Below are 25,872 nucleotides of genomic sequence, written 5' to 3'. Positions count from 1 at the left end.
TCGCGTCAACCGCCTTGCGCAGCCGCCGGGGGACCGAAGAGGAGGGCCCGACCGGCGAACCGGGATTGAGGGGTGGTTCCGCGGTGCGCGCGCCTCAACATCCGGGCACCACCTTTTCCTCGTCCCCTCCCTGTTCATGTGCTAACAGGAAACGGAACTGGAGTGCGTGTCCTGCTGCTTCTTAGCAACGCGAGGGGCCACGTGACCCAACCAGCTGACTCGGGTCGGGGAAGTCACAGAGGCTGCGGGAACTGGAGGTAGTGCATCCACGGTTGCCCGGCCGGGGACTCGAGCCGAATAGTCATCGTCAGAATGTCGGGCAAAGACCGAATTGAGATCTTTCCCTCGCGAATGTAAGTAAAAGAATGGGAAGAGCGGCACTCAGGCTCAGGAACGCTTGGCGGGAGAGCGGTCCCTTCATACTGTGGACCAGCAGCGAGGTTCCTTGTTTTCTGGGCCCATCCTGGCTGCACTCTCTCCCAACCGCTTTTCCTGAGTCTGGGGCGAGGCTCTTCGGCGGCCCCACACCAATTCCTCCGGAGTGAACCAGACTGGACAGAGCGATTACAGCCCATAGATCAGAAGCTTGGCCTGCTGGCTTTTGTGGAGGCGCGCTGTCTCTACGCATTAATCGAAGTACTCATTCCCCATACCCTTATTAAGGCCTACTATGTACCAGGCAGGGAGTCCTGGTGGCGCAGTGGTTAAGCGCTCGCAGTTGGAACCCACCAGTCGTTCTGCGGGAGAAGGATGTGGCAGTCTGCTTCTGGAAAGATTTACAGCTTTGGAAATCCTATGGGGGCAGTTGTGCTCTCTCCCATAGGACCGATATGAGTCAGAATCGACTTGAGGGCAGTGGGTTTTGGGATGTACCCGGCCCTGTGCCGAGCCCTGGGTTTATATAGCTGAACCGTCACCACCTCTGCTCTCACAGACTCCACAGCTTAGCCGATAGACAAGCAAATGAGGTTTGATAAATGCTCTGAGGGGGGAAGTTGAGTGCGGTGGGGAACACACGGAAGAGATACCTAAACCATACGGGGGACTGAATGGACTCGCTGTACCGTGGACATCAGATTAGATCGTGGATCCTCTTATTCCTTTTGTAAAAACCCATTGCTGTTGAGTTGATTCTGACTCAAAGCGACCCTATAGGTCAGAGTAGAACTTCCCCGTAGAGGTTCCAAGGAGTGTCTGGTGGATTCGAACTGCCGACCTTTTGGTTAGCAGCCGTAGCCCTTAACCCCTACTTAACCACCGTGCCACCAGGGTTTCCTTCCTTTTTCTATACCCAGTCAAATGTCGCTTGGAATGGGAAGATATCCTTGAGTTTCTGAGGCACTTCTTTTGCTCAGTCACCACCGCACCTGGTTCACACCCCTGTTAATACCATCCGTCACATCGTAAAGCGGGTATTTGTTTGCATATCTTTCTCTCCCACTGGACTGTGATCTTTCTTCAGGTGGAGAGAAGAGAACGTCTTGATTATTAACCCATAGCAGGTCCACAAAAAAAAAAAAAAAATGTTCCTTGAGTAAACTTATGCCTTGGAATCTGTTCAGCTATGGGGCTGCTTTTCCCTTTTGGCCCGAATTCTTTGACAGGAGGACTAGCATAGGCGTTTGACCAGTTTGTAAAAAAAAAAGACTTGAATTTTTCTGAAATGTGCCTAACAACCTGTGAAGAGTAAAAATTGTTCTTACCTGTGCTCTCTCTCTCTCCCTCCTCCTCTTTCTTCTGTTTTTCAATGAGGAAGCAGAAAATCAGTTTTGGCTCAGACATTTAGGTCTTCAGTGGTCTTATCTCTTTGAGGTTTTCTGTTGTTTTTCCTCATCTTGTCCTTTTTCTCAAAGAATCTGAGAACACTTAAAATAAAAATTATATTCAAATTCTAAACCCAGATCTCTGACTGGGTCAGGATTCCTATATCTCTTAATGAAACAAAAAGTTTTATTTTTTTCACTTTTACCTTCTGGCTTTCTAATAGCTGCTGCACTGGCTGGGGAGCAAGCCAGTTGTGTAGAAAGGCAGTTTCAGTGAAACAAATAAGGATCAGGACTACCCAGGGTAGTCAGAATGCTCACATTTCTTGTTTTTACTTTGTTTAGGACAACCAAAGTGAAATATGCTTGCCTGAGCTTGACAAAAAAAAATGATAGGTTTGTGAAGGTGAAATTGCTAATTGAGAGGAAAATCAAGTGCAGGAAGTAATTGCTTCTCTAAAGGCCCGACAGCAGGTACTTCGTCATATAGTCAGATGTCTTTGATTCAACTGGAAACAAAGCTGTCATCTTAGTTGAAGGTCAGACTTTTTTTTCATAGTGCTGAGTAGCTCTGAAAGATTTAAAAGAGCAAGTTTTTTTGAGACCTGGGCTAGAAGATGCACCGGAGACTACTGTTTCATAGACAGTTCTACTTAAAGTATTATCCTGCGAAACCCTACTTTTGCACCAGAGAAAGCAACCAAAAGGCTTGTAGGGTTTTGAGTCCACAGGGGTCTATCAAATCCAGGTTCAGCCACATAGCTAGCCGTAAGCCCTTGAGCCAGTCTCTTGTACAGTCTCAAAAATTTAAATTTGCCCAGTAGACAGAGGTGCTGTTGCCTTGGAGGAAACTAAAATTGGCATGTAGAATTTAATCTTAGCAGTCAGTTCACCTTTATACTATAGACTTGCTGCAATCTGAGTACTTACTAGGTTTTGGCTTAATTTGATCCAAGTCTTTTGAGCCTAAAGTCTGGTGGATAGTGTCAACAATAAAGTATGTTAAATGTACACAATGGAGCGGACAGCTCTTGCTCAGGCCGAAATCTGAACCAGCTTCAGTTGGTTCGATCTCCAATCAGACCAGTCAGTGCAAAGTCAGCCACAATAGATCTTTTAAAGAAAGATGCTACTTTTCATCTTTAAGGCGAGGCAGTGTGGCACGTGGTTGGGGCACAGCAGACTTAGGTTTGAGCCTTAGGCGATTCCCTGGAGCGAGACCCCTGTGGTTCAAGTTCCTACCTGCCTTTTCTTACAGAATGACTCTGGGAAAGTTGCTTCATCTTTCTGTACCTCATTTTCCTGATCTCAAATAATGTCTGGAGTTCGTTCCATCTGTAAAATTGTCTCAGTAACCTTAACCTGATGGTAAGAGATTTTAGTATAGTCCCAAGAATTTAGTCAAAAGACCCGTGAATACATGCTATTTTAAACCACCCGTTGTGTGAAATTATATCCCCATTAACAAATCACTTTAAGTGCCTAGGTTGTGCAATCTGTGGTTGAATTTTATTACGCAAACCCTTTTTTTTTTTTAAATTACTAAATTTTATGTGGCATATGGCAGCAAGAACAGAAATGTCAGTTTCTGCTGTTGTTTTCTTGACTTTGGTATTGCGGCTTCTGATTGGAAAAGATTAAAATAAGGAGGTGAGGAGTCCTCAGTGTAAGTTTAGCTTGTCAGTTCTCAGGATCTTATATATGTCATTTGCTACCTAGAGTCATTTAAAATTAATGATTGGTATTTGGGTCTCGATTGATGATGTCAAAACACCTTAATGCTGTGGTATAAAATTCAAAAGATACAAAAGAGTATAGTAGTAAAAAGTAAATCTGATTTTTTTTACGTAGCCCCATTCCCCAGAGGTAACCACTGTGACCAATTTCTGTGGATCCTGTCTGGAACTATTTCTGCATCTCTCTAAGCACATTTATTCATTACTTTGTATAACTGAGACCACTGTAGATGTTGTTCTGCTCCTTGCAGTAAAATATGAGGAGATTCTTGCATATGTGTACATGTATATCTTTCTCTCTTTTGTGGCTGCATGTCATTCCATCGTGTGGTGCACCATGATTTATTTAAAATTTAGCTTGTTTCCATATGTTTACAAATAAAGCTGGAATGTTTATCCTTGTATGTGCTTTTCCATACACACAGAGTAAATTGGTGGGATGAATTTCTCAGTGGAATTGCTGGTCTGAAGATAAATCCATTTCAAATTTATGTGTTAATGGACAGATTTTTTTTTTTTTTAATCTTTAAAAACATCTGTTATGTAGCAGATGAGAACTACTTTAGGTGACGAGAAAGACAACACACAATACAGGCAAGGTCAGCACAACTGGACTAAACGAAAAGCAAAGAACTTTCCTGAATAAACTGAATGCTTTGAAGGCCAGCGGACCAGGGGTCGGGGTTTGGGGACCACGGTTTCAGGGGACATCTAAGTCAATTGGCATAATAAAATCTATTAAGAAAACATTCTGCATCCCATCTTGGAGAGAGGCGTCTGGGGTCTTAAACGCTAGCAAGCGGCCATCTAAGATACATCAATTGGTCTCAACCCAGCTGGATCAAAGCAGAATGAAGAACGCCAAGGACACAGGGTAATTACAAGCCCAAGAGACAGAAAGGGCCACATAAACCAAAGACTACATCAGCCTGAGACCAGAAGAGCTAGATGGTGCCCGGCTACAACCGATGACTGCCCTGACAGGGAACACAACAAAGAACCCCTGAGGGAGCAGGAGAGCAGTGGGATGCAGACCCCAAATTCTCATAAAAAGACCAGACTTAATGGTCTGACTGAGACTAGAAAGACCATGGTGGTCATGGTCTCCAGACCTTCTGCTGGCCCAGGACAGGAACCATTCCCAAAGCCAACTCTTCAGACAGGGATTAGACTGGAGAGGGATGCTGGTGAGGAGTGAGCTTCTTAGATCAGGTGGACACTTAAGACTATGTTGGCATCTCCTCCCTGGAGGGGAGATTGAGAGGGTAGAGGGAGTTAGAAGCTGGTGAAATGGACAGGAAAAGAGAGTGGAGGGAGGGAGTGGGTTGTCTCATTTGGAGAAGAGCAGTTGGGAGTATGTAGCAAGGTGTACGTAAGTTTTTGTGTGAGAGAGTGACTTGATTTGTAAACTTTCACTTAAAGCACAATAAAAAGTAAAAATATTTTAATTTACAAATCAAATGAGTATTTAAATTATGCTGGCATCATAAAATAGGGCTCCTGATAACTTATTATGATTTAATCAATATATATTCTAGAGAAATAGTTGTTTATCAGAATAATTCTTTCTGTTTTAAATGAACTTCTCATCTACCAAACGCTCAGTGTGGAAAAACGGTAGTATTGAAAAATCAACCAAACCTGTCAGCCACAAATGCCATATATTCTCACTGTCACGGCATCAAAGAATAAAACATTTTAACACTGTGTTGGGGAGGTATTTTGTTTCTTTTAAACAATGGGAAGAAATGTCTTTGACTCTCTTTTTTAGGGCACAGACCATCATGAAGGCTCGATTGAAAGGAGCACAGACAGGTCGAAACCTTCTGAAGAAAAAATCTGATGCTTTGACTCTTCGATTTCGACAGATCCTAAAGAAGATAATAGAGGTAGAATGAACTTTGCTTAGAACGATATTTATTTGAGAATTATCTAAGGAAGATCCAGCCTGGCCCTTGGCATTTTTAATTTTTCTCTAAGTTATTATAATTATTTTTTTTTTCAAAAGTAAAAATGGCATTGTCTTTATAACAAGCTTCAGACAGTTCATTTAATGAAATCCAAACTCCTTAACCTTGCCCGAAAAGTCCCGCTTGATCTCTAGCGCCTTTGCATTAGCTGTTTTTCTACCTGAAATGCATTTTCCCCAGGTCTTCTCACCACAGGCTTCTCTTACCATTCCGTTCTCTTCAGAGGGGCCATCGTTGATCACCCAACCAGCAGTGACCCCTGTATTTCCTTCTGTCACATCTTGTTTTATTTATACGGTAGCACTACTGCATGATGTTTTCTAGTTTGTTTCCCCTCACTAGAATATAAGCTTCATGGGAGCAGGGGCTTTATCTATGCAGCACTATTTTTCCAGGGCCTAAAGTAGTACTGACATGTACATTTTAACTAATGCTTTTTGGATAAGCGATATGTGAAATACATTAAAAAAAAAAAAAATGCTTTTTCTCCCATAACCCCTGTCTCCCCATAACCCTGGCATCCATCCTTCTATCATTTCCCACAGGTAGTTCCTTTTTATTTTTTAATATTTTGTTGTATTTTAGGTGGAAGTTTACAGAGCAAATTAGTGTCCCATTCAATAAATTGTACATAGTGTTCCATGACATTGGTTGCAGTTACCACAAAAGGTAGTTCTTTCTGACACTTTGGTTTATATACATAAAATTCTAGAATTCTATAACATTCTCCCCTTCCTTCCGTGGTGGCAGAACGTGGACAGCTTTCTACAGTAATACACACCAAAAAAACCAAACCCAGTGCCGTCAAGTTGATTCCGACTCATAGCGACCCTATAGGACAGAATAGAACTGCTCCATAGAGTTGCCAAGGAGTGCCTGGTGGCTTTGAACTGCTGACCCTTTGGTTAGCAGCCGTAGCACTTAACCACTACGCCACCAGGGTTTCCTCAATACAAACATCTGTTTTCTTCTTTGTAATTGCTTCATGGTACTCCATTGCATGGATAATGGAATGTAACCACTTCTCTGTTGATGAATATTTAGTTTTACCTTTCTTTTTGCCCTTAAATTCTTATGTGTGTATATGCTAACATTTTTCTACAAAAGAAATCTTAGAATCTAGAGCCAAGGATATATCCATTTAAATTTTTAATAGATAACTTCCAAATTGCTCTCCGAATTATTATACTGCTTTGTTATATTCCTACCAAATGATGTGTCGGGGTGTTTTTTCCTTAAAGTCTTCCTGATTGTGTATTAATTTTTTTTTTAATTTGTTGCCAGTTGATCAGACTAAAATCGGTATTATATTAATTTGCACTGCTTTTGATTATTTGTGAGGTTGAACGTTTTTTCATGTTTACTGGTAATTTGATTTTTTTGGTAAATTTCTTCTCATGTTTATTTGTGGATATAGACATGTATGTATATATGTGTGTGTCACATATTTATACATATATATATATGTACGTACACACACACACTTTTAGGGGAGGCTAGTGTGTATAACGTTAAAAATATTTTCTCCAAGCCATTTTTTTTTTTTTTTTAATGATATCCTAATTTTTGTTTGGTTAAATATGTTAGTCTTTATATAACATCTGGGTAAAATATTAGAAAATACTCTATTTTACTCATTTTTTTTAACTTTTATTTTTAATATGTCTGGAATTTTTTTTGGTGTGATGTGATGTGGGAATTTAACTTTATCATTTGCAAATGATTGCCAGTTGAATGGTCTCTTTACTAAGTTTCCATGTAGAACTGGGGTTGCTTCTGAACTCCCTTCCATTTCATTCACTTACCTGTACTAGTATCAAACATACTTCCTTATCATAGCTGTACATTTTTTATACCTGATAAGGCAATTCCCCACCCGTCTACCTCAGTTTTTCTTCTCCTTCAAAAAAATTATTGGATATTTTCAATATTAAATTGTCCAGAACCAATATGCCATTAAGATTTTGACTACAACTGCAAAGAATTTAGGAGATTAATTTGAGTAAACCTGCATGTACCCATTAAAGAATAAGATAGGTCCTTTAGTAAAGCTTCGTAGTTTTCTATTATGCTGTTTTAGTTATAAAACTCATGGTCTTGCAACATTGTTAGTGACCGTAATCAAAAACATTCAAGCAAAATTGGAAATTTTTGTTTCATTTTGTTATCACATTATCAAATTAATATTTACGTGCACGCCAAGCATAAAATACTGATGGTTATTAAAGGAACGTAATTATGATTTCCTTGCTAGAAACTTGATTAAATCTGTTGGTGTATGTTTTTCCAGACTAAAATGTTGATGGGTGAAGTGATGAGAGAAGCGGCCTTTTCACTTGCTGAGGCCAAGTTCACAGCTGGAGACTTCAGGTAAGAAGACTAAATGAGGTGTTTTGAAATTCATAATTTTATTTAAAAACCATTCTGAAATTTAAAAATATATATGCTTAAAGACAAATTATGTAGTAATAATAAAGAGCACTTTTAACTCCATGGCCTTAACACCCTTGTTTCCATTGCCTTCCACATGTACCTTTTATATAGTTGCATACAGAGAACACTTAATATTTAGTAGTTTGTTTTCATTTAACATTGTATCATAAACATCTTTCCACGTGGTCACATTGTTGCATAATCTTTATCTTTTGTGTTGTTAGGTACCATGGAGTCAGTTCTGACTGATAGCGACCCTACATACAACACAACGAAACACTGCTTGGTCCCCCTGTGCCATCCGCACAATCCTTGCCGTGTCACTGTGTCACTTTGAGGGTCCTCCTCTTTTTCACTGACCCTCTACTTTAGCAAGCATGATGTCCTTCTCCAGGGACTGATCTCTCCTGATAACATGTCCGAAGTATGTGAGACGAAGTCTCGCCATCCTCGCTTCTAAGGAACATTCTGGCTGTACTCCTTCCAGGACACATTTGTTTGTTCTTCTGGCAGTCCATGGTATATTCAGTATTCTTGCCAACGCCATAATTCAGAGGCATCAATTCTTCTTCAGTCTTCCTTATTCATTGTCCAGCTTTCACATGCGTATGATGCGAATCCTCAAAGTGACATCTTTGCTTTTCAACACTTTAAGGAGATCTTTTGCAGGAGATGTGTCCATTGTAATACATAATGTGATTTCTTGACTCCTGCTTCCATGGGCATGTTTACCTAGCTACATCATAATTTATTAACTCTCCTAATGCTGGACCTTTGGGTTTATTTTTAGGCTTTTGGAATATTAGAGAATGTGTGCAGTGAATATCTTCATGCACATACATCTTTGTTTCTATTGAAGTATTTTTTTAGAATAAACTTTTGAGAACAGAATTGATTAAAGGGCACTAACTTTATAGCTTTTGTCATATCAGTTGGAGTCCTTGAGTGGCACAAATGGTTAAGCTCTAGGCTACTAACTGAAAGGTTGGTGGTTCAGACCCACCCAGAGGTGCCTTGGAAGAAAGGCCTGCGATCTGCTTCTGAAAGGTCATAACCATGAAAACCCTGTGGAGCACAGTTCTACTCTGCAACTCAAGGGGCACTGTGAGTCAGAATCGACTTGACTGGTACTGGTCATATCAGTATATGCATAAAGTTGTATTTAAGCATAGAAAATGTTTTACATTATTGCTTTACAAAGGGGTTGTGCCAATATGCATATGTTATTCTCAAAATAACTCTATGGGGTAGACAGGGCAAATGTTACTATTCTTAATTTAAGTTAATTATCTTCCTGAAGTCACAGGGCTAGTTAGGGGCATAGGTGGAAGTTGTTTTCAGGGTTTCCGATTTTAGTCTTCTTTTCCCAATGACATGATATGTCCATTCTTTTTTTTTTTTTTATTACTTTGGCGAAAATACGATACATAGGCCGTTTTAACAATTTTTACATGTACGATTCAGTAACATCGTTTACATCCTTCAAGTTGTGGAACCATCCTGTCTCTCCTTTGTGAGATCATTTTGCCACCGTTAACATAAACTCAGTACCCCTTAAGCAAACATCTTCCAGTGTCTCCATTTTTAACCATTAACCAGTTGCTGTTGAGTTGATTTTGACTCATGATACCCACATGAGTAGAACTGTGCTCCCTACGGTTTTCAAAGGATGATTTTTCGAATGTAGATTGCCAGGCCTTTCTTCTGAGGTGCTTCTGGGTGGACTTAAGCCTCCGATATTTCAGTTAGCAGCCTGGCACTTTAACATTTGTACTATACGTGGACTCTTCCTCCATTCTCAGAGTGTGTTATCTAAGAGCTTTACCTGGTGATAGGTCTTTCAGCCTGAGGGGCATACTGCCCTTACCACTTTGGTAAGCCTTAAGTTTTGCCACTGTTGGTAAGAGAACAAATAGCATTGATTATTCCAGCAGAAAGAGGGAATCAGTAGTGTTTCTTATGTGAATGTGGTTAAGAGTAGTTATGGAGAAAACACATTTTATGATAGTAACGGGGGGGGGTCAGACAAGGCTGATGGAAATGAGATAGGTTCCGGAGTAAAGGAATTGAACTGCTTAACCAGTTGAGCAGGAAACCTAGAAGGAAGCAAAGTTTTCTCCAAATTACATTAGGTGAATAATTCCTTAAAGTCACATCCGTGCACCACATGTATGACTGGAAACTCAAGCATTTTTATGTGCTTTCAAAGTCATTGTTCATTGCTAATGCTTTGACTGTGGAGCCCTGGTGCCTCAGTAGTTAATCACTTGGCTGCTAACTGAAAGTTTGGTGGTTTAAACCCACCAGCTACCCCATGGAAGAAAGATGTGGCAGCCTGTTTCCGTAAAGATTACAGCCTTAGAAACCCTATGGGAATTTCTACCCTCCCCTGTAGGGTTGCTGTGAGTTGGAATCCATTGGACCGCAACAGGTTTAATGCTTTGAATGAATGATTTTCATTTTCTGCTCTCTGAGGCCCTCCTCTGGCAGCAGAGATTTCTCTCCTTTTCTGGAAAAAGGCAATTATCAAAATTTACTTAATTGTGACGTCTCATGACTCGATGGCACACAGCAACAACATTATTCATGGCCTAATTTAATGTTGAAAGTATCCAATGGGCCCCTGTAGGTTTATTTCTCACTCTAAAAATACAATTAATAAAGGCTTTTCTTTTTCTGCAGCACCACCGTTATCCAAAATGTGAATAAAGCCCAAGTGAAGATTCGTGCAAAGAAAGATAACGTAGCAGGTAACTTTTCAATCCTGTAGAAGCCATGGGGGAGAAAATATAACATTTAAAAATTAACCTGTTTATATAGCATGAGCTTGATTTCCCAGTTTCTCTCTTCACCTTAGAATCAGTTGATATGGTTTTACATGTTAAAACCATTGTAACAGCCAGGTTGATTTGACTTTTTTCATTCACTGAGACTGGCTGCAATCCCAAACTTAATCTCTTGACTTTTCAGTATTTGATGAAAAAGAAACACTGGAAGCAGTGATTGAAAAACAGTACTTCAAGGATATTTTGTGACTCCATCCATACTTCTCTGTTTAACAGGTGTTACTTTGCCAGTGTTTGAACATTACCATGAAGGAACTGATAGTAAGTATGAAACACTTTATGTAAGGCCATGGCCCTTTCTTTGAGAGTAAATCCACCAATTCGACTTCTGTGTTGTCTTTCTGTAGAACCATAATGTATTGTTTGTAGTTTCCAGTTTGGGTCTTTCAAAGTATGATAGGATCTTAGACACTGATGCAATCTGACTGCTGAATCTTTGTAGATTTTTATAGCTTCTTCCCAGTTTTTTATAATTGCCTCACCCATTCCTAATTTGATAGCGTTTTTCCTTTTTTTGATAATAACATCTTTCCAAAGGTAATCAACTTTTTTTTTTGTTGTTGAAACAGTGTTCTTTTTTGGGCACTCATAGCTCATTGGTTTATATAATATTTAATTAAGTCACATAGAATAACAAATACATGCAGTCCCTGACTTAACAACAGGGTTTCATTCCAACTCTGTTGTATGTTGTTCCTGACATGTCAGTGGAACACCTCTTTTTTTTTTTTTTTTAGTTTTCGTTATTATTGCCTTTTACAAATCAGTATCTGTATAAATCTGATCTTTGAACATCTGTGAGTAAACATCTGAGAATGATAACATCAGCAAATTACACCTTGCAACATTGTAGTACGCATTACCGATGATAAGATGTACCAAAAAACACAACAGTCGTTAAGTCTAGTTCGTTGAAACTCGAACATGTTCTGAGTCACCTGTACAGCTTGAATAAAGAAGCAGAGCGTCCCAGAGTGTCGCCTGTTAACAGAGCACGTTACTATATTGTAGTCATCAGGCAGTATGATTTACAAAGGGAATGTGGGACATTGCTTCATCTAGCAAGCCAGTGAAGTGAAGGCTGGGCAAAAGCTTTTCCTGTGGTTACGTTTAGAATAGTGTCTTTGTGGAAACTATTCTGCAGCATAGTCCTGTGGTGAGATGGGCACCTCATGTTTGCATTTAACAGGGGTCTGAATTTATCTTTGCATATTCAGTAGTAGTCTGAATTATCTTCTATTTTGGAATTTTATGAGGAAGATTGTTTATTCTCTGTAATTACAAATGTTGTCTGCCTGGCTCTTTCAGGTTATGAGCTGACTGGGTTAGCCAGAGGTGGAGAACAGTTGGCTAAGCTAAAGAGGAATTATGCCAAAGCAGTGGAACTCCTGGTGGAACTAGCTTCACTGCAGGTGAGTAGCAGCAGAGCTAGAGAACCCCTGCAGTTTCATTTCTGATACGCAAATGGGAGGATCAGGTCTTGAGTCAGTGCATACTGCAGTCAGCAATCCGAACTCTCCATGAACCTGTGTGAAGCAGGCACAAGATCTTTTAATTTCTGAAGTGGTGCCTCCTGCATCATTGTCACTACTTTTTATTACTAACAGAATGCTATGCAGTTTTGCTAGGTGAAAAAAGCAACAGTTACTACTAGACTTAAGTATAAGTATAGCATGGTTTATGTATGAAAGTCACTTTTTTCCTTTGTTAACATAGATCTGGCTTACTTTATGTCTTTATTTATATGAGTCTGGAGTAAACAAATTATACTGGCCTGGAAATACGGTGTTAGGTGTGTGGAAGTCTCCCAAGAATTTCCTGGTTTTTAAGCATGTTGAAAAGTAGTGGTGTTGGTTCCCAAATATTTTCTACAAGTGCAATCCGAGTGGAATCAAGTAAACAGGGCAGGAGTAGGAAGACGTTGTGCTTACCTTAGTTGTCCTCTTAATTTTAGACTTCTTTTGTTACTTTGGATGAAGCTATTAAGATAACCAACAGGCGTGTGAATGCCATTGAACATGGTGAGTATAAGCTGCTGTGGAGGCCCTTGGCCCATTCACTTATCCACACCACCACACTGCTTACCAGCCTCTAGGAGTCAGGTGCTGTACGAAGCACTGAAGATTCAGAAGTGAGTAAGACGTTGCCCCTGCCCCAAGTGGGGAGGGAGAAGTGTATTAGTGGCACAATGAAGTGTGAAGGGCTTCAGTAGAAATGTGTGTATGCTTGGGGGTTGTTATAGAGGAGAGTGGTGAGTTAAAAATAGAATGTCTTCTTAGTTTCTGGTTATTCATGGAGTTTGTAAAGGGTGCAAGAGCATTTCAAAGAGCCCCCCATGTTTCCTTTAGTTCCTTTCATTGGTCAAGCGATGCATCTTTCTAATGTCTTCTTTAACTTTAAATTTCGCTCCTTTAGGCCTTATGTCCTATACGTTCTCTATTCTCCTTGATTTCAAAAAATAAATTTTCCCGTTTTGATTCATTTATTTTCCATCTCTTTTATTAGTTTGAAAATATGATTGTTAATGTCGACAATACTTTTTACTCAATTTCCATTAAGAAACATTTCAGTTTTAAGGAAAGAAAGAAGCCAGATCTGACCAGTAAAGAAGTTATTTTACATAAGGCTCTATTAATGTTTCAAAGGAAGTTATCTCATGTTTTAAAAATGCAAAACATTTCTTGTCTGCTTCCTCTAGTGCCTTGTACATAGAACTATAAGCAAAGCGAAATGAGTAACAGTGCTCACCCTTAAGGAGTTCACGTTCTAGAAGCAAAACAGACAAATTCTGTATAAAGTAGAGCCTAGTGACTGACATAAAACTCAATATATTCCAGTCCTTCTGCTCATCTTTTTAACCGTAAATTGCTCTAGTATTTAAAGTAACATCTGTGGTTCAATGTTAGATATTCGTATATAATCAGTATATTTGATGTGTTGTGCATATTTTAGTCTAGTATGTTATCTGTAGATAGAAGAGACACCAGAAGGGCATATACCAAAATATTTACAATAGTTACTTTTGAGTGGTTGGATTACATTTCATTTTTGGTTTTTCAAGATTTCTGTATTAATATGCATTAATTTTACAATTAGAAAAAAAATAAGTAACATCATACAAATGAGCCCTGGATTTTGAAAGGAGATTTGAAGTTCTTATGTATTTTTTTTTAGTCATCATTCCGCGGATTGAACGAACCCTTGCTTACATCATCACAGAGCTGGATGAGAGAGAGCGAGAAGAGTTCTACAGGTTTGTTGGAATTGACAGTATTGATCACTTTTTTCCACATTGCAAAGGCTTGATTTGCCAGGAGTCTAGTGGAGTTATGTTCTTTAGAATTATACTTTATTCTAATAAATAGGAAGCAAGAAATAATATTGCCAAAGGCTGTGGAGACAAATTTTTGTCAAGTTTTGCACATACCTAAAACATGGTATTTCCAGAAACTTTAACAGGCTTGAGTATTCTTTAAAATGAAACAATGATTTAGATTGGATGTCTCCCACATGCAAAAGATGGAAGAAACTGGAATGAATTGGTTGATCAATAAATATGTACTGCATGTTGAGTATGTTCCAGGAGAAAGAAAGTATAAAGCACTTGGGGGCATCATCGTCTCTACCATTAGACAATTAGCATAGTACTTTAGGAGAAATAATGAATGTATAGGAATTGGTTGTGAACTTTTAGAGCCAGTAGAGTTAAATAAAAGTAATACTAAGTAGGTGGTACAGGGGTCAGTGAAGTGGGAGATAGGGGAAGGCAGGATTCTGGAAAGACATGGCAGTTGTAGACCTTGAGGAATATTATCCGAGTGTATGCATAATCTTACTTATCAAACGTATTTAGCTTCTGCCCATTAATGACTTTCAGAGTTGTATTAGAGATTATTCAAATTGAGTGAGCCGACATTTTAATAAGTGTCTGAATGCTCAAAGCCTGTTCTTTAGAGAATGGATTTCGATATTTAACTTGAAATATGAGCTTTTGAAATCAGTTATTTAAAATATATGAGCATGTATTCTACTTTTTAAAAAAGGGTTATAAGTAATATACTGAAGTTAAAATTGATAGAGGTAAATTTTTGTTCTACCTTGTGGGTGTTTATTATCCTTATTACAAAACTAGAAGAAGACAAATCTACTTAGTACTGAAAGAGATCTATGGCACACGGCATTCAGCAAAACTCCCCCTTTACAGGTTAAAGAAGATACAGGAGAAGAAAAAGATTCTCAAGGAAAAGTCTGAGAAGGACTTGGAGCAGCGAAGAGCAGCCGGGGAGGTGACAGAGCCCGCTAATCTTCTTGCTGAAGAGAAGGATGAGGATCTTCTGTTTGAGTAATCTTTCCTGCTCTGGTCCTTTTGGAAGCCCTAACGCTGGCTCCGTTCTAACTCACGGTGTGTAGGCTTGTTTGTGTGGCTATTTATTTTTTTGGCCTAAGAATCTCACTGGTTGTAAAATTTCCCTGGGTGGGAATTTCACGGGATTACTTCTGCAGGATCACAATTCAGCAATGGTATCAAGAGATTTGTAGAACCCTGCCAAGGAACTTGCAGGATGTATCACAGGGAAGTGTCACCTATTGCATTTAGGTCTGTGTTACAAGTGATCTGCTTACCCGGCATATTAGGGAATACTGCCATTGGAAACATCAGTGGTCTCAGGCCAACACATGCAGGTCAGCTACCGCTGTGCACCCTCTGTTCCTGTGTACTTGCAAACCTAGTGCTGTTGTCTGAGATTGCTGCAGCCGTCCTTGTGTTACTGTGGCCCTCCTCTCCAAGTTTTATGAATGCCTTCACTTATTTTTCCTTGCATGGCAGGTCTCTGTCCTGTCATGGGAGCACTTCTGCAAATTTAAATGTGACTGGTGTAAGCAGAGTAAAATTATTTAAAAATAAGTTGTTCCCTTTTTATTAATTTCTGAGAATAAGTCTTGTTGTCATCCACAGAGTTTTCTTTACAAACATGTAGGAGGTCATGGGTAGCCTCCCTTCTGTGTTCCTCCAGACACCAGCGTTTTACTAATAGGCTCACTGTGTTGTGTTTTGGGATACTAGTAAGTATGATTGCCAGTGAGTTAGGAGGGCTTCACAATATCATTTCTTTCCTAATCTTTAAAGAAAAATTCTCATTCCCATTTTGGAGTAACGAGGTAGCTTTTCACTATTTTATAAGCAGTAACAACTCACTGTCTTTCATATATGAAGGTTTGAGTAGACATAGCAGGTGACTGAGGTTCTCAGTGCTGTTTGATTTGGTGTGAGCCATCCATGATTACTCAGTCTTTCTTGCAACCATTCTAGGCATTTTTGACATGATTGGCCATGGGACAGTTTTTTAGTGAATGAAATTGTGACACTAGTCTTATTAATATTTTAATTGATAGCACAGCCTAAATTAAAACACAAACATTGCCATTGAATGGATTCGGAGTCATAGTGACCCTATAGGACAGGGTAGAAATGCCCCATAGGGTTTCCAAGCCTGTAATCTTTACAGATGCAGACTGCTGTATCTTTCTCCCACGGAAAAGCTGGTGAATTCAAACCACCGACCTTTCGGTTAGCAGCCAAGGGCTTAACCACTCCTTAACGTAGCCTAGACTTTTTTAAAGTAGTATATGATTTAGCAAACATTTAATACCTGCTATATAAAAAAAAAAAAATTTTTTTTTTTTTTTATAAAATTATAAGTTACTATGTGCCAGGTACTATTTTAAGTTGTTGCATATGTTATCTCATTTAGCACAACCACCCTAAGAAACACATATTATTTTAATCCTTCATTTCACAAATGAAAATTTTGAGGTACAGGGAGCTTGAATAATTGGTCCTAGGTCAAAAAGCTAAAAAATGTTGAATCTAGGATTTAAATCCAGGCAGTCTACTTTCAGAGCTTTAACTTCTATCCTTTCTGCCTTCTCTTTATTTAAAACTTTGAGTATTAAAGGTAAGATACAGGGCCTGTCCTGAGAGAGCTGCTTTTTAGGAAATCCTGTTGCTGTTGACAGGATAACATCTCAGATTCAATGTAAATTCAGTAGTGATTAGAAAAGCAGTAACAACTCCGTTCACAATCTTTTAAAAATAGGTAATTTTGAACTACTTAACATTAATCCTCACAACACCTTGGTGAGGTGAAATATTTCCCTCTTGTAGATGAGGAAACTCAGGCCTTGACAGGTCAGATAGCACAGCTGGAGCTCAAGCCACGCCTGTCTTGACTTCAGAGCCTTGGTTCTTAAGCACTACATGCTGCCTCCAGGAAGCCTTTATCACTTGGAAGGTGGGAGTAGGGGGCCAGGTTAGTGCTTTTTCATTTAGGTAGACTTTCTTTTTTTAATTGACAGTTGAATAATCTTCACATGTACAGATCAGTGACATTAATTGCATTCATCATGTTCTCAACATTTACTTTCACTGAGCCAAAAAGTACCCTAGTTTTCTCCTGTAGCTTCTTAAAGTTCTGGTATTTATCTGCTTTGGTTAAAATACCTACAAAAGTGAAGATGGTTTTATGGCTTAGCATATTGTTAAATCAGAAGGAAAAAGTGGAGGTGCTCTGGTAGGTGGGGGAAGGAAACACAGCAGCAGTAGGAACAGACAGCTGGGCTGGGGTTGTAAGTGTGTGTGTGCGTGTGGAAGTGTTTGCTGGTGTCTGGTTTGCCTCTGTTGGGTAGTAAAGAAGAGAGAAAGAATGGAGAAATGAAGTCCATGCCAGCAACCCACATCTTACCCTCAATGTCCTCAAATCCCTTGCTGCGTATAAGCTAAATAAGCCTGAATATCATTTACCTTCTTCCCCAGAAAACTTCCAAATTTACAGCCTTGTCTGTCCATCCTTTTTTTTTAAAAAAAAAACAATTGTGGAAACAGGATCTACATCTTTGTAAACAGGGGGAACTCCCACAGCGTAGCCTGAAATTATTGAATAATAATTTAATAGGTATTTTGTGTTCTACTTAAAGGTTCTAATAGTCTTGCTTCCACAAAGGCCTTTTTTGAGGGCGGGATGGTTGCAAAAACTTGAAAAGGATGGTAGATGTGTGGAGGCCTTGAATGGCAGAGGATATGCACACAGCAAGACACAGCTACTCAGTGGATTTTTTTATTTGAAATATAATTTTATTTTTACAACACAGTGTGCAGTATGACATCTCAAGAGTGCAGATACAGGATAGGAATACAAAGGGGATTAACAACAGGTCTCAGGTTACCTTTATTAAGGCTAAGTCCCTGGTTTATATTTTCCACACACATTCACAAAATTACATTCAATTTATTCATTAGCAGTACTTATTCCTCAGGCCAAGAGAAAAGGAAAAAAAAAATCCAGATATTAGATTTTCATAGAAAGCAAATCTGGATTAGTCTAAATACTATTCCTTCTGTTTGTTCTGACTTATGAAATTTTAGTAAAGGAACTTATTTTCTTATTTGGATTTTCCGTGTACATTTCATTAGCTGTTGGTATCACTTCTATAGTAAGTGGTTAAGATGAATACCTTCCCCACACTGGGGTCTTAAATCAGAACCACAGAGGGACAGGAAATGGAATTTGGCCAGAATGGTTAGACAGCTAGGCTTAGCCAAAAACAAACAAAAATAAATCTGCCATTCGGTCGATTTCTAACTCATGGTGACCCTGTGTGCATCAGAGTAGAACTGTGCTCCACAGGGTTACAAGGCGTATAGCAAGGTTTTTTTCCCCCATTCTTCTGAGGATGTCAGCAACAACTCACTTCTCACTTTGTTTAGGGACCGTTTTGATAATCAGCACATCCGTCTCACTTAGATTGAGAAAAGTTCTGGGCGTAAACATTTCTCTGTTGTCACTGCTGATGAGGAAAGAGAACTACAGGACATCAGTGACCCTCAAAATATCTCACCACCTTGAAGACTTCCAAAAAGTATACCATGGTGTGTGCCTGTGTGCTGGATCTGATGGGTAAAGCCCCAGTGCGGTCCACCCGTCCGCAGGTTAGCTCAGACCAGCACGACAGCCACTCACTCACACTACCTAAAATCTCAGTCTAACTTAGGCAAACTGAAAGCATTGTAGATCTTAGGGTTAAAATTAGTTGTCGGTTTTGATAAGCAGATCACAAAACTCCACTGTCTACCATAGACTACCCTTCATTCCTGAGGAGAAAGTAAACTGTGGAAAACTGAAAAGATTAAGTGCTAAGTATATTCCTTGGTTTTCAATACCGAAAATCAGTGTGACCTTTGCATTTTGCTGTCATAAGGTGGGGTGTTTCAGATTTGAAGAGACAGTATATATGGCATTCGTTCCTTCTGTCCAGGAATGTTACTTTCTTCCTAAGAAACATCTTCACAATTTTCCACATAAGACACACTCCCCAGGGAATGCAGAGGCCATGCATATTTGTACAGGAAAAAGCAACACATAAAAACTGTCTACATTTGTTCAAATAAAATCTATGTGGAGGAGAAAAATCAAATATATACACAACACTGAGACAAAATTACTCATTAAAAACAACTTTTATGTTAAATTAAGTTACAAGTCAGTATTATTCCAGTGTTTAGCTTTGGGAACAGGAAATGCCATAGCTAAAGTCTTCATAAAAAGAAAATCAAGACGTTCACATTTGAGGTTTTTGGTCACACATCACACTGTCCCTAAAAGCTTGAAAAGGATACAAGTTAACTTCTCATGCCAATTATAGAAATTGCATTTTAAAGCTACAGCTAGAGAGACAATACAAAAATACAACGAGCTTAATTTAAACATTTCTTTTACGATTTAGCAAGCTGTGGCATTCTGATCATAAAGAGAACTTCTTAGGATAAAAACCTGTGTGTAAAAGATTTTTTCCCAATGTTCTTTTCCTAAAATGTTCAAATAACTTTCAGGTCTTCTTTTCCTTCTGATCTCAAAGTCAACTGTTCATAGTATTTTCCTAGAATATATATATATATTATACTCCAATGCTGAACGAGTGTAATCAATGATCATTTGTCAATCTATGAGATATCAGTATACAGTACAGCAGCTAGCTTCATCAACAGAATTCCAGTTTATTACCTACATACAGCACAGCCACAGGACCATCCTGTGCTCATACATAAAAATGCCAAAGCTGTCAAAGTGTTACATTCTCTGTTGTATATAACAAACTATTTCCATCATGAGGAAGAAATTTAACAGTTGATAGAATGTTCACCACTCATGCAATGTAACTTACGCATTCTGCTGTACTATGCAGATCGAAGAAAGGAAGTGAGGTTATCAAATTAGTTGAGACCATGTAAGAAAAACAGCTCAAAAATCATTACATTTTTTAAAAGATGAGCATATGTTGTATAACTTTCACTAGACCACCGTCTGCTGAGTATGCAGAAGTCTGATCCACAAAGTTTGAGCTTAAAAAGCTAGTGCTGTTAACAATGTTTTTAGAATTAAAAGACATACAAATGGATTCTAGCCTAACAGAGTAGCTCCAGACCAAAGTGGCACCATTTTGGTTTTTCTTCATTTTTCAGGAAAAGTATTTCTGATGACTAAACCAATCTCCTAAGCAAATACTGTCTCTTGCCCAGTGCATAGAAGCACAGTCCTAAAAAGTTCCCATGAAGCATTTAAATGTTAAATAACACCAATATTTACAACTATGTGAGGCATGGACTGATGTGAACACACACACACACACGTTTTTCCTGGAAATATGACTAGGCAGAGAAGATTTAGGTAGGTGAAAAAAAAAGTTTTCATATGGATAAAATGAAACTGCTCTACTGAAAGCTTTCATTTATGAGGCAAGAGGTAAAGCCATTTGTAGAGAATAAAGAATGCTGTACACAAATTGATCAGGGGACTTTCTTCTCACTAATGTAAGAGATCTACAGCTTATTCTGCCTGCCACCTTATACTCAGGAGAGTCTCACTGAAATATGGGGGCTATCCTCGTATTGGCAGTTTCCCAGATCAAGTCTAGTCATGCCACAGAATGGACGTTTCCTTCACTTCAGCCAAGTGGATGGCACCCACTGAGGTTCAGTATCAAGTTTGTTAATTAACCTAAGCAACTCCTGATAGGCTTTATCAAGATCTGAATTCACAATTGCTGTGTCAAAGTAGTGGCCATTGTTCTGCTCCATCTCTCTAGTCTTCTCAATGATTTCTCTCAGCTCTTCAGGCTGCAAAGAGAAGATAAAAACAGGTAATCTCCTTCCTTAACAAGATATAGGATGAGTCAGAGAGGGGTGAAGAACAATAAGGAATGAATTGCTTTCCTTCTCTCTTTCAAAAGAGTCAACCTTTAGTGGCTCAGCTGAAGCTGAACATCCTCTCAGGAGCTCTGCCCCAGCCCCACTGTGGCCACAGTAATTTCTTTTGCTCCAGTGTCTACTGAACTCCAATTACGAGTCATTTGGGACTCAACATATTCAGTTTTATACTGCTATTTAGGTTTTCCTATATTTCTGTCTTAGTCCACTGAGATGACTGTAAGCTTCAAGAGCTCAGACTGTTACTTTGAATTCCCTATACACACTTTGGAAACATTTTAAGGCATCATAATTTTTCTTAAAATTAACATCTTATGTAACACAGAGCGGACCTTTCTGGTTTGCAACCAGGGTGGCAGGCTCCAAAGCCCTAACTACTCTTGGCTCACATGAAGAACACCCGTCCTTTATATCACTTGCAGAGTTAGGCAGGGTAAACATTATGGGAACAAAAACTAATCATTAGGATGGGTTACCTATTTCTCTGAGAATATTGCTGGTCAGCCCAAGATTTAATAACTTTTTTTTTGAGAAGTGCTCATCTTAGTATTTTAAATTACTTCTGTTTCAATACACGAAAAAGGTATTTACAACACAAAAAAGTATCCTAACAGTTCTGGAAACTACATACCATTTAAAAATACTGGGTAAAGGAAAGGTGTTTCACATTGACAAGCAGGTGGCAAGGCTATGTGGAAAACTTATCCAGAACCCTCTGATTATCAGGCCCACGTGTTCAAGAGAAACTACCCTAAAATCACCCCTGTAAGTGAGAGAGCTAATTAAACTCAAGCCCAAGTGTGCGACATCACACATCAATACTGTATTGGAACCACAATATAAAAGAACTTAAAGCATTTAACTGCTTGAACTTCTGAGACAGGAGGGAAACGTTACAAATAGGGCAGCACCGGCTTGTCCTGAGGCAGTGCCTTGTGTCACTCCCTAATTTTCATTCTGGAATGTTGTACATCTGGCTATGATACAGAGGGACTTTTGTTCCCAGCAGGGATTCTACTTCGCCATTGTAACTGAACACACAGTGACATTTTAGTCAAGACTGATGTCCACTCAAAGCTTGAGATTACTGACAGAACATTCTAGGACTCAGAATAGAATCTAAACTTTGTGATGCTAGAACTGAAATGTAAATACTAAGCTCCATATCTTACATAGATGCACATGAATATTCAAATTTAAAGAATTATTCTTTCTTTTGCCAAAGATGGCTTACATAAGCTATTGGGTACTCTGTTTTAATTTCATCTTATTTTTAAAATTACAACCAGAGACTAAGATGAAAACAAAATGTTTTTTGTTTAAAATTTTTTGGACTGAGAAAATATGCCAGTGGCAAAACTGACTATCAATAAATACTCAAGTTAACCACTCTCAATCCCTCATGCAAGTAGAGCAGAGTTAGAGACTCAGCAAATTTAGATAACTGATTAAGTTTTTACATCCAATGAGTAACACCATCAGCTTCCTAGCTAGCACAATTTCATAGAGTCAAATTGAGGGTTTGTTTTTAGCTCGATAACAATTCTACTGTGTGAGTAGTAAGGCACTACTGGAAATATCAAAAGATAAAAATATAAGAGGAATAAAAAAAAGTCAGGTACACCACCCTCTACTATAGAATACACATTTCTTTCAGGTGCACATGTGTCATGGATTGAATTATGTCCCCCACCCCTCACCCCCAACCAAAATGTGTGTATCAATTTGGCTGGGCCATGATTCCTGGTATCCTGTGATTTTCCTTTATGTCGAAAACCCTGCCTCTATGATGTTAATGGAAACCCTGGTGGTGTAGTGGTTAAGTGCTAAGGCTGTGTACCAAAGGGTCGGCAGTTCAAATCCGCCAGGCACTCCTTGGAAACTCTATGGGGCGGTCCTACCCTGTCCTATAGGGTCACTATGAGTCGGACTGGGTTTGGTTTTGGCTTTTATGATGTTAATGAGGGAGGATGGGAGGCAGTTGTGTTAGTTAGGCAGGACTCAATCTACAAGACTGAGATATAAAAGAATCAGACAGGCAGGGACTTCATACCACCAAGAAAACAGCACCAGAAGCAGAATGTATTCTTTGGACCTGGGGTCCCTGTGCCTGAGAAGCTCCTCCACCAGGGAAGACTGAGGACAAGGACCTTCCTCCAGAGTCCACAGAGAAAGAAAGTCTTCCCCTGGAGCCGACGCCCTGAATTTGGACGTTTAGCCTACTTTACTGTGAGGAAATAAATTTCTCTTTGTTAAAGCCATCCACTTGTGGTACTGCTGTTACAGCAGCACTACATAACTAAGACAAGATGGAATGTTGAACAAGATAGATGTTGGGCCATAAAATAAGAATTGACAAATTTCAAAAGATTAGTATCTTACAGAGCATGTTCTCTGACTGTATTATAAATCAGTAAGGTATTTTTTAAAAATCACAAATGGGTGGAAATTAATATATGTCTAAATAACGCATGGGTTTAAAAAAAAAAGACAAGGGAAATTAGAAAATATTTCTAAGGAATGATAATGACAGATGTAACAGAAAGAATGTGTAGGATGCAACTGAAGAGCTGCTTAGAGAGAAATGTATAGTTTCAAATGCCTGTATTAGAAAAGAAGGTTTAAAAACCAATTATTTAAGTTTTTACCTCAGAAACTAGAGCAAGAAGTGCAAATTAAAGCCAAACTAAGTACAAGAAAAGAATAAAGGAAGTCAATTAAATAGAAAAGTGACAGACAATAAAGAAAATTAACAAAGGCAAAGTCATCCAACTTAGTTTTTTTCCCCCGAGTAGTTTGGTTATTCCTGTTTGATTTCCATATAAATTTTAAAATCATCTTCTCAATTTCTACAGAAAAAACCCAGTAGAAAAGTCTAAAAAAACAAAAAACCAAATCCGTTGCCATCGAGTCGATTCCGATTCGTATCTACCCTATAGGACAGATTAGAACTGCCTCATAGCGTTTCCAAGGAGCACCTGATGGATTCAAACTAACGACCCTGTACGCCACCAGGGTTTCCACAGTAAAGCCTACTGGGATTTATTTATTTATTTTGGTAATAGCTTTATTGATTACTGAAAGAATATTCCTAAACCATACAGTTCACCCTTTTAAAGTGTACAGGTCAGCAGTTTCTAGTGTAGTCACAGAGTTGTACAACTATCACCACAATCAATTTTAGAACATTTCATCAGCCCAGAAAGAAACCCTCTACCCTTTTTCATTCACACCCTTCTATCCCCACCCCCAGCTTCACTCCTAGGCAACTGCTACATAATTTGTCTCTCTGAATGTACCTGTTCTGGACATTTCATGTAAATGGAATCACAGAATATGTGGCCTTTTGTGGCTGGCTTCTTTCACTTAGCATAGTATTTTCAAGATTCATCCATGTTGTAGCATGTTACCAGTACTTCATTCATTTCTATTGCCTGTTTTTCAAGACTTACAGTAATCAAGACAGTGTGATTTGGCATAAATAAAGACATAAAGATAAATGGAAAGGAACAGTCTAGAAATAGCCCACACATATTTGGTCAGGCTATTTTTGACAAAGGTAGCAAGGTAATTCAGTGAAGGAAAAGACAGCCTTTTCAACAAACAGTGCTAAAGCAACCGGATAGCCACATGCATCGCACTGAAGGAAAGGGCACTGAGATGGATCACAGACCTAAACATAAAAGCTAAATCTAGAAAGCTTTTAGAAGAAATGTAGGATTAAATCTCTGCAGTCTTGGAGGAGGCAAATTTTTCTAGGCAGACACAAAAATTACTAACCATAAGAAAAAAAATGCTAAACTGAGCTTTATTAAAAACTTCTGATTTTCAAAAGAACATAAAATTTCAATGGGAAAAAGGAAAAGAAAAGCAAGAGCATTCAAGCTTAGCTCCCTGCAGATGTGGATAATCTGTAGAGAAAAGAGGGTAATCCATGAGAACCTGTTGAGGACTCTGGGTGTCACATAATGCCCTGGGAAATGCCACAGACTCATGTGAAGAAAATCAAGTCCATGAGAGCCAAAATATGACCTTGAGTATATCCCACCTGAATTTAGAGACCATCTCAAGAATAGATTTGAGGCACTGAACACTAGTGACCGAAGGGCAGACAAGTTGTAGGATGACAGGAAAGAAAGCAAAGACCAAGATGGATGTCAGAGGAGACTCTCAAACTTGCTCACGAACGTTGAGCAGCTAAAGCAAGAGGAAGAAATGATGAAGTAAAGAACTGAACGGAAGATTTCAAAGGGCAGCTCGAGAAAACAAAGTAAAGTATTATAGTAACATGTGCAAAGAGCTGGAGATAGAAAACCAAAGGGGAAGAACACGCTTGGCATTTCTCAAGCTGAAGGAACTGAAGAAAAAATTCAAGCCTCGAGTTGCAATAGTGAAGGATTCTATGGGGAAAATATTAAACAATGCAGGAAGCATTAAAGAAGATGGCAGGAACACAGAGAGTCATTACACCAAAAACGAATCAGTTGATGTTCAACCATTTGTTCAAGAGGTAGCATATGATCAGGAACCGATGATGCTGAAGGAAGAAGTCCAAGCTGCTCTGAAGGCATTGGCAAAAAACAAGGCTCTAGGAATTGACAGAATATCAATTGAGATGTTTCAACAAACAGATGCAGGGCTGGAGGTGCTCACTCGTCTATGCCAAGAAATCTGGAAGACAGCTTCCTGCCCAACTGACTGGAAGAGATCCATATTTATGCCTATTGCCAAGTAAGGTGATCCAACCGAATGAGGAAATTATAGAACAATATCATTAATATCACACACAAGCAAAATTTTGCTGAAGATCATTCAAAAACAGCTGCAGCAGTATATTGACAGGGAACTGCCAGAAATTCAGGC

General features: G+C 39.0%; 2 protein-coding genes across 4 annotated transcripts in view; one reads left to right on the top strand and one right to left on the bottom strand.

The window, feature by feature from the left end:
- The first annotated feature begins 209 nt into the window (after positions 1-209).
- ATP6V1D (ATPase H+ transporting V1 subunit D) lies at positions 210-15,654 on the top strand. The gene is made up of 9 exons (XM_049898887.1): positions 210-353; positions 5,271-5,388; positions 7,760-7,839; positions 10,585-10,652; positions 10,965-11,009; positions 12,057-12,160; positions 12,703-12,769; positions 13,923-14,001; positions 14,953-15,654. The coding sequence occupies exons 1-9, from the start codon at positions 313-315 to the stop codon at positions 15,092-15,094; spliced, it is 744 nt and encodes a 247-aa protein (XP_049754844.1). The 5' UTR covers positions 210-312; the 3' UTR covers positions 15,095-15,654.
- A 2,193-nt stretch (positions 15,655-17,847) lies between these two features.
- The window catches only part of PALS1 (protein associated with LIN7 1, MAGUK p55 family member), a 104,744-nt gene continuing 96,719 nt past the window's right edge, over positions 17,848-25,872 (bottom strand). For all 3 annotated transcript variants that reach the window (XM_049898881.1, XM_049898880.1, XM_049898883.1), the window contains exon 15: positions 17,848-20,919. In XM_049898881.1, the coding sequence (XP_049754838.1) occupies positions 20,743-20,919 (177 nt within the window). In that variant the 3' untranslated portion in view covers positions 17,848-20,742. The remainder of the gene's footprint in view (positions 20,920-25,872) is intronic.

This window comes from Elephas maximus, chromosome 10 (genome assembly GCF_024166365.1).
Source record: "Elephas maximus indicus isolate mEleMax1 chromosome 10, mEleMax1 primary haplotype, whole genome shotgun sequence".
Taxonomy (NCBI): Eukaryota; Metazoa; Chordata; class Mammalia; order Proboscidea; family Elephantidae; genus Elephas; species Elephas maximus.
The sequence above is the reverse complement of the archived record's forward strand: the minus strand, read 5'-3'. Positions and strand labels throughout refer to the sequence as shown.

Coding starts and splice junctions, on each gene's coding strand:
- ATP6V1D (XM_049898887.1), top strand. CDS start 313: ATGTCGGGCAAAGACCGAATTGAGATCTTTCCCTCGCGAAT. Junction 354..5,270: donor GAGATCTTTCCCTCGCGAAT/GTAAGTAAAAGA, acceptor TCTCTTTTTTAG/GGCACAGACCATCATGAAGG. Junction 5,389..7,759: donor TCCTAAAGAAGATAATAGAG/GTAGAATGAACT, acceptor ATGTTTTTCCAG/ACTAAAATGTTGATGGGTGA.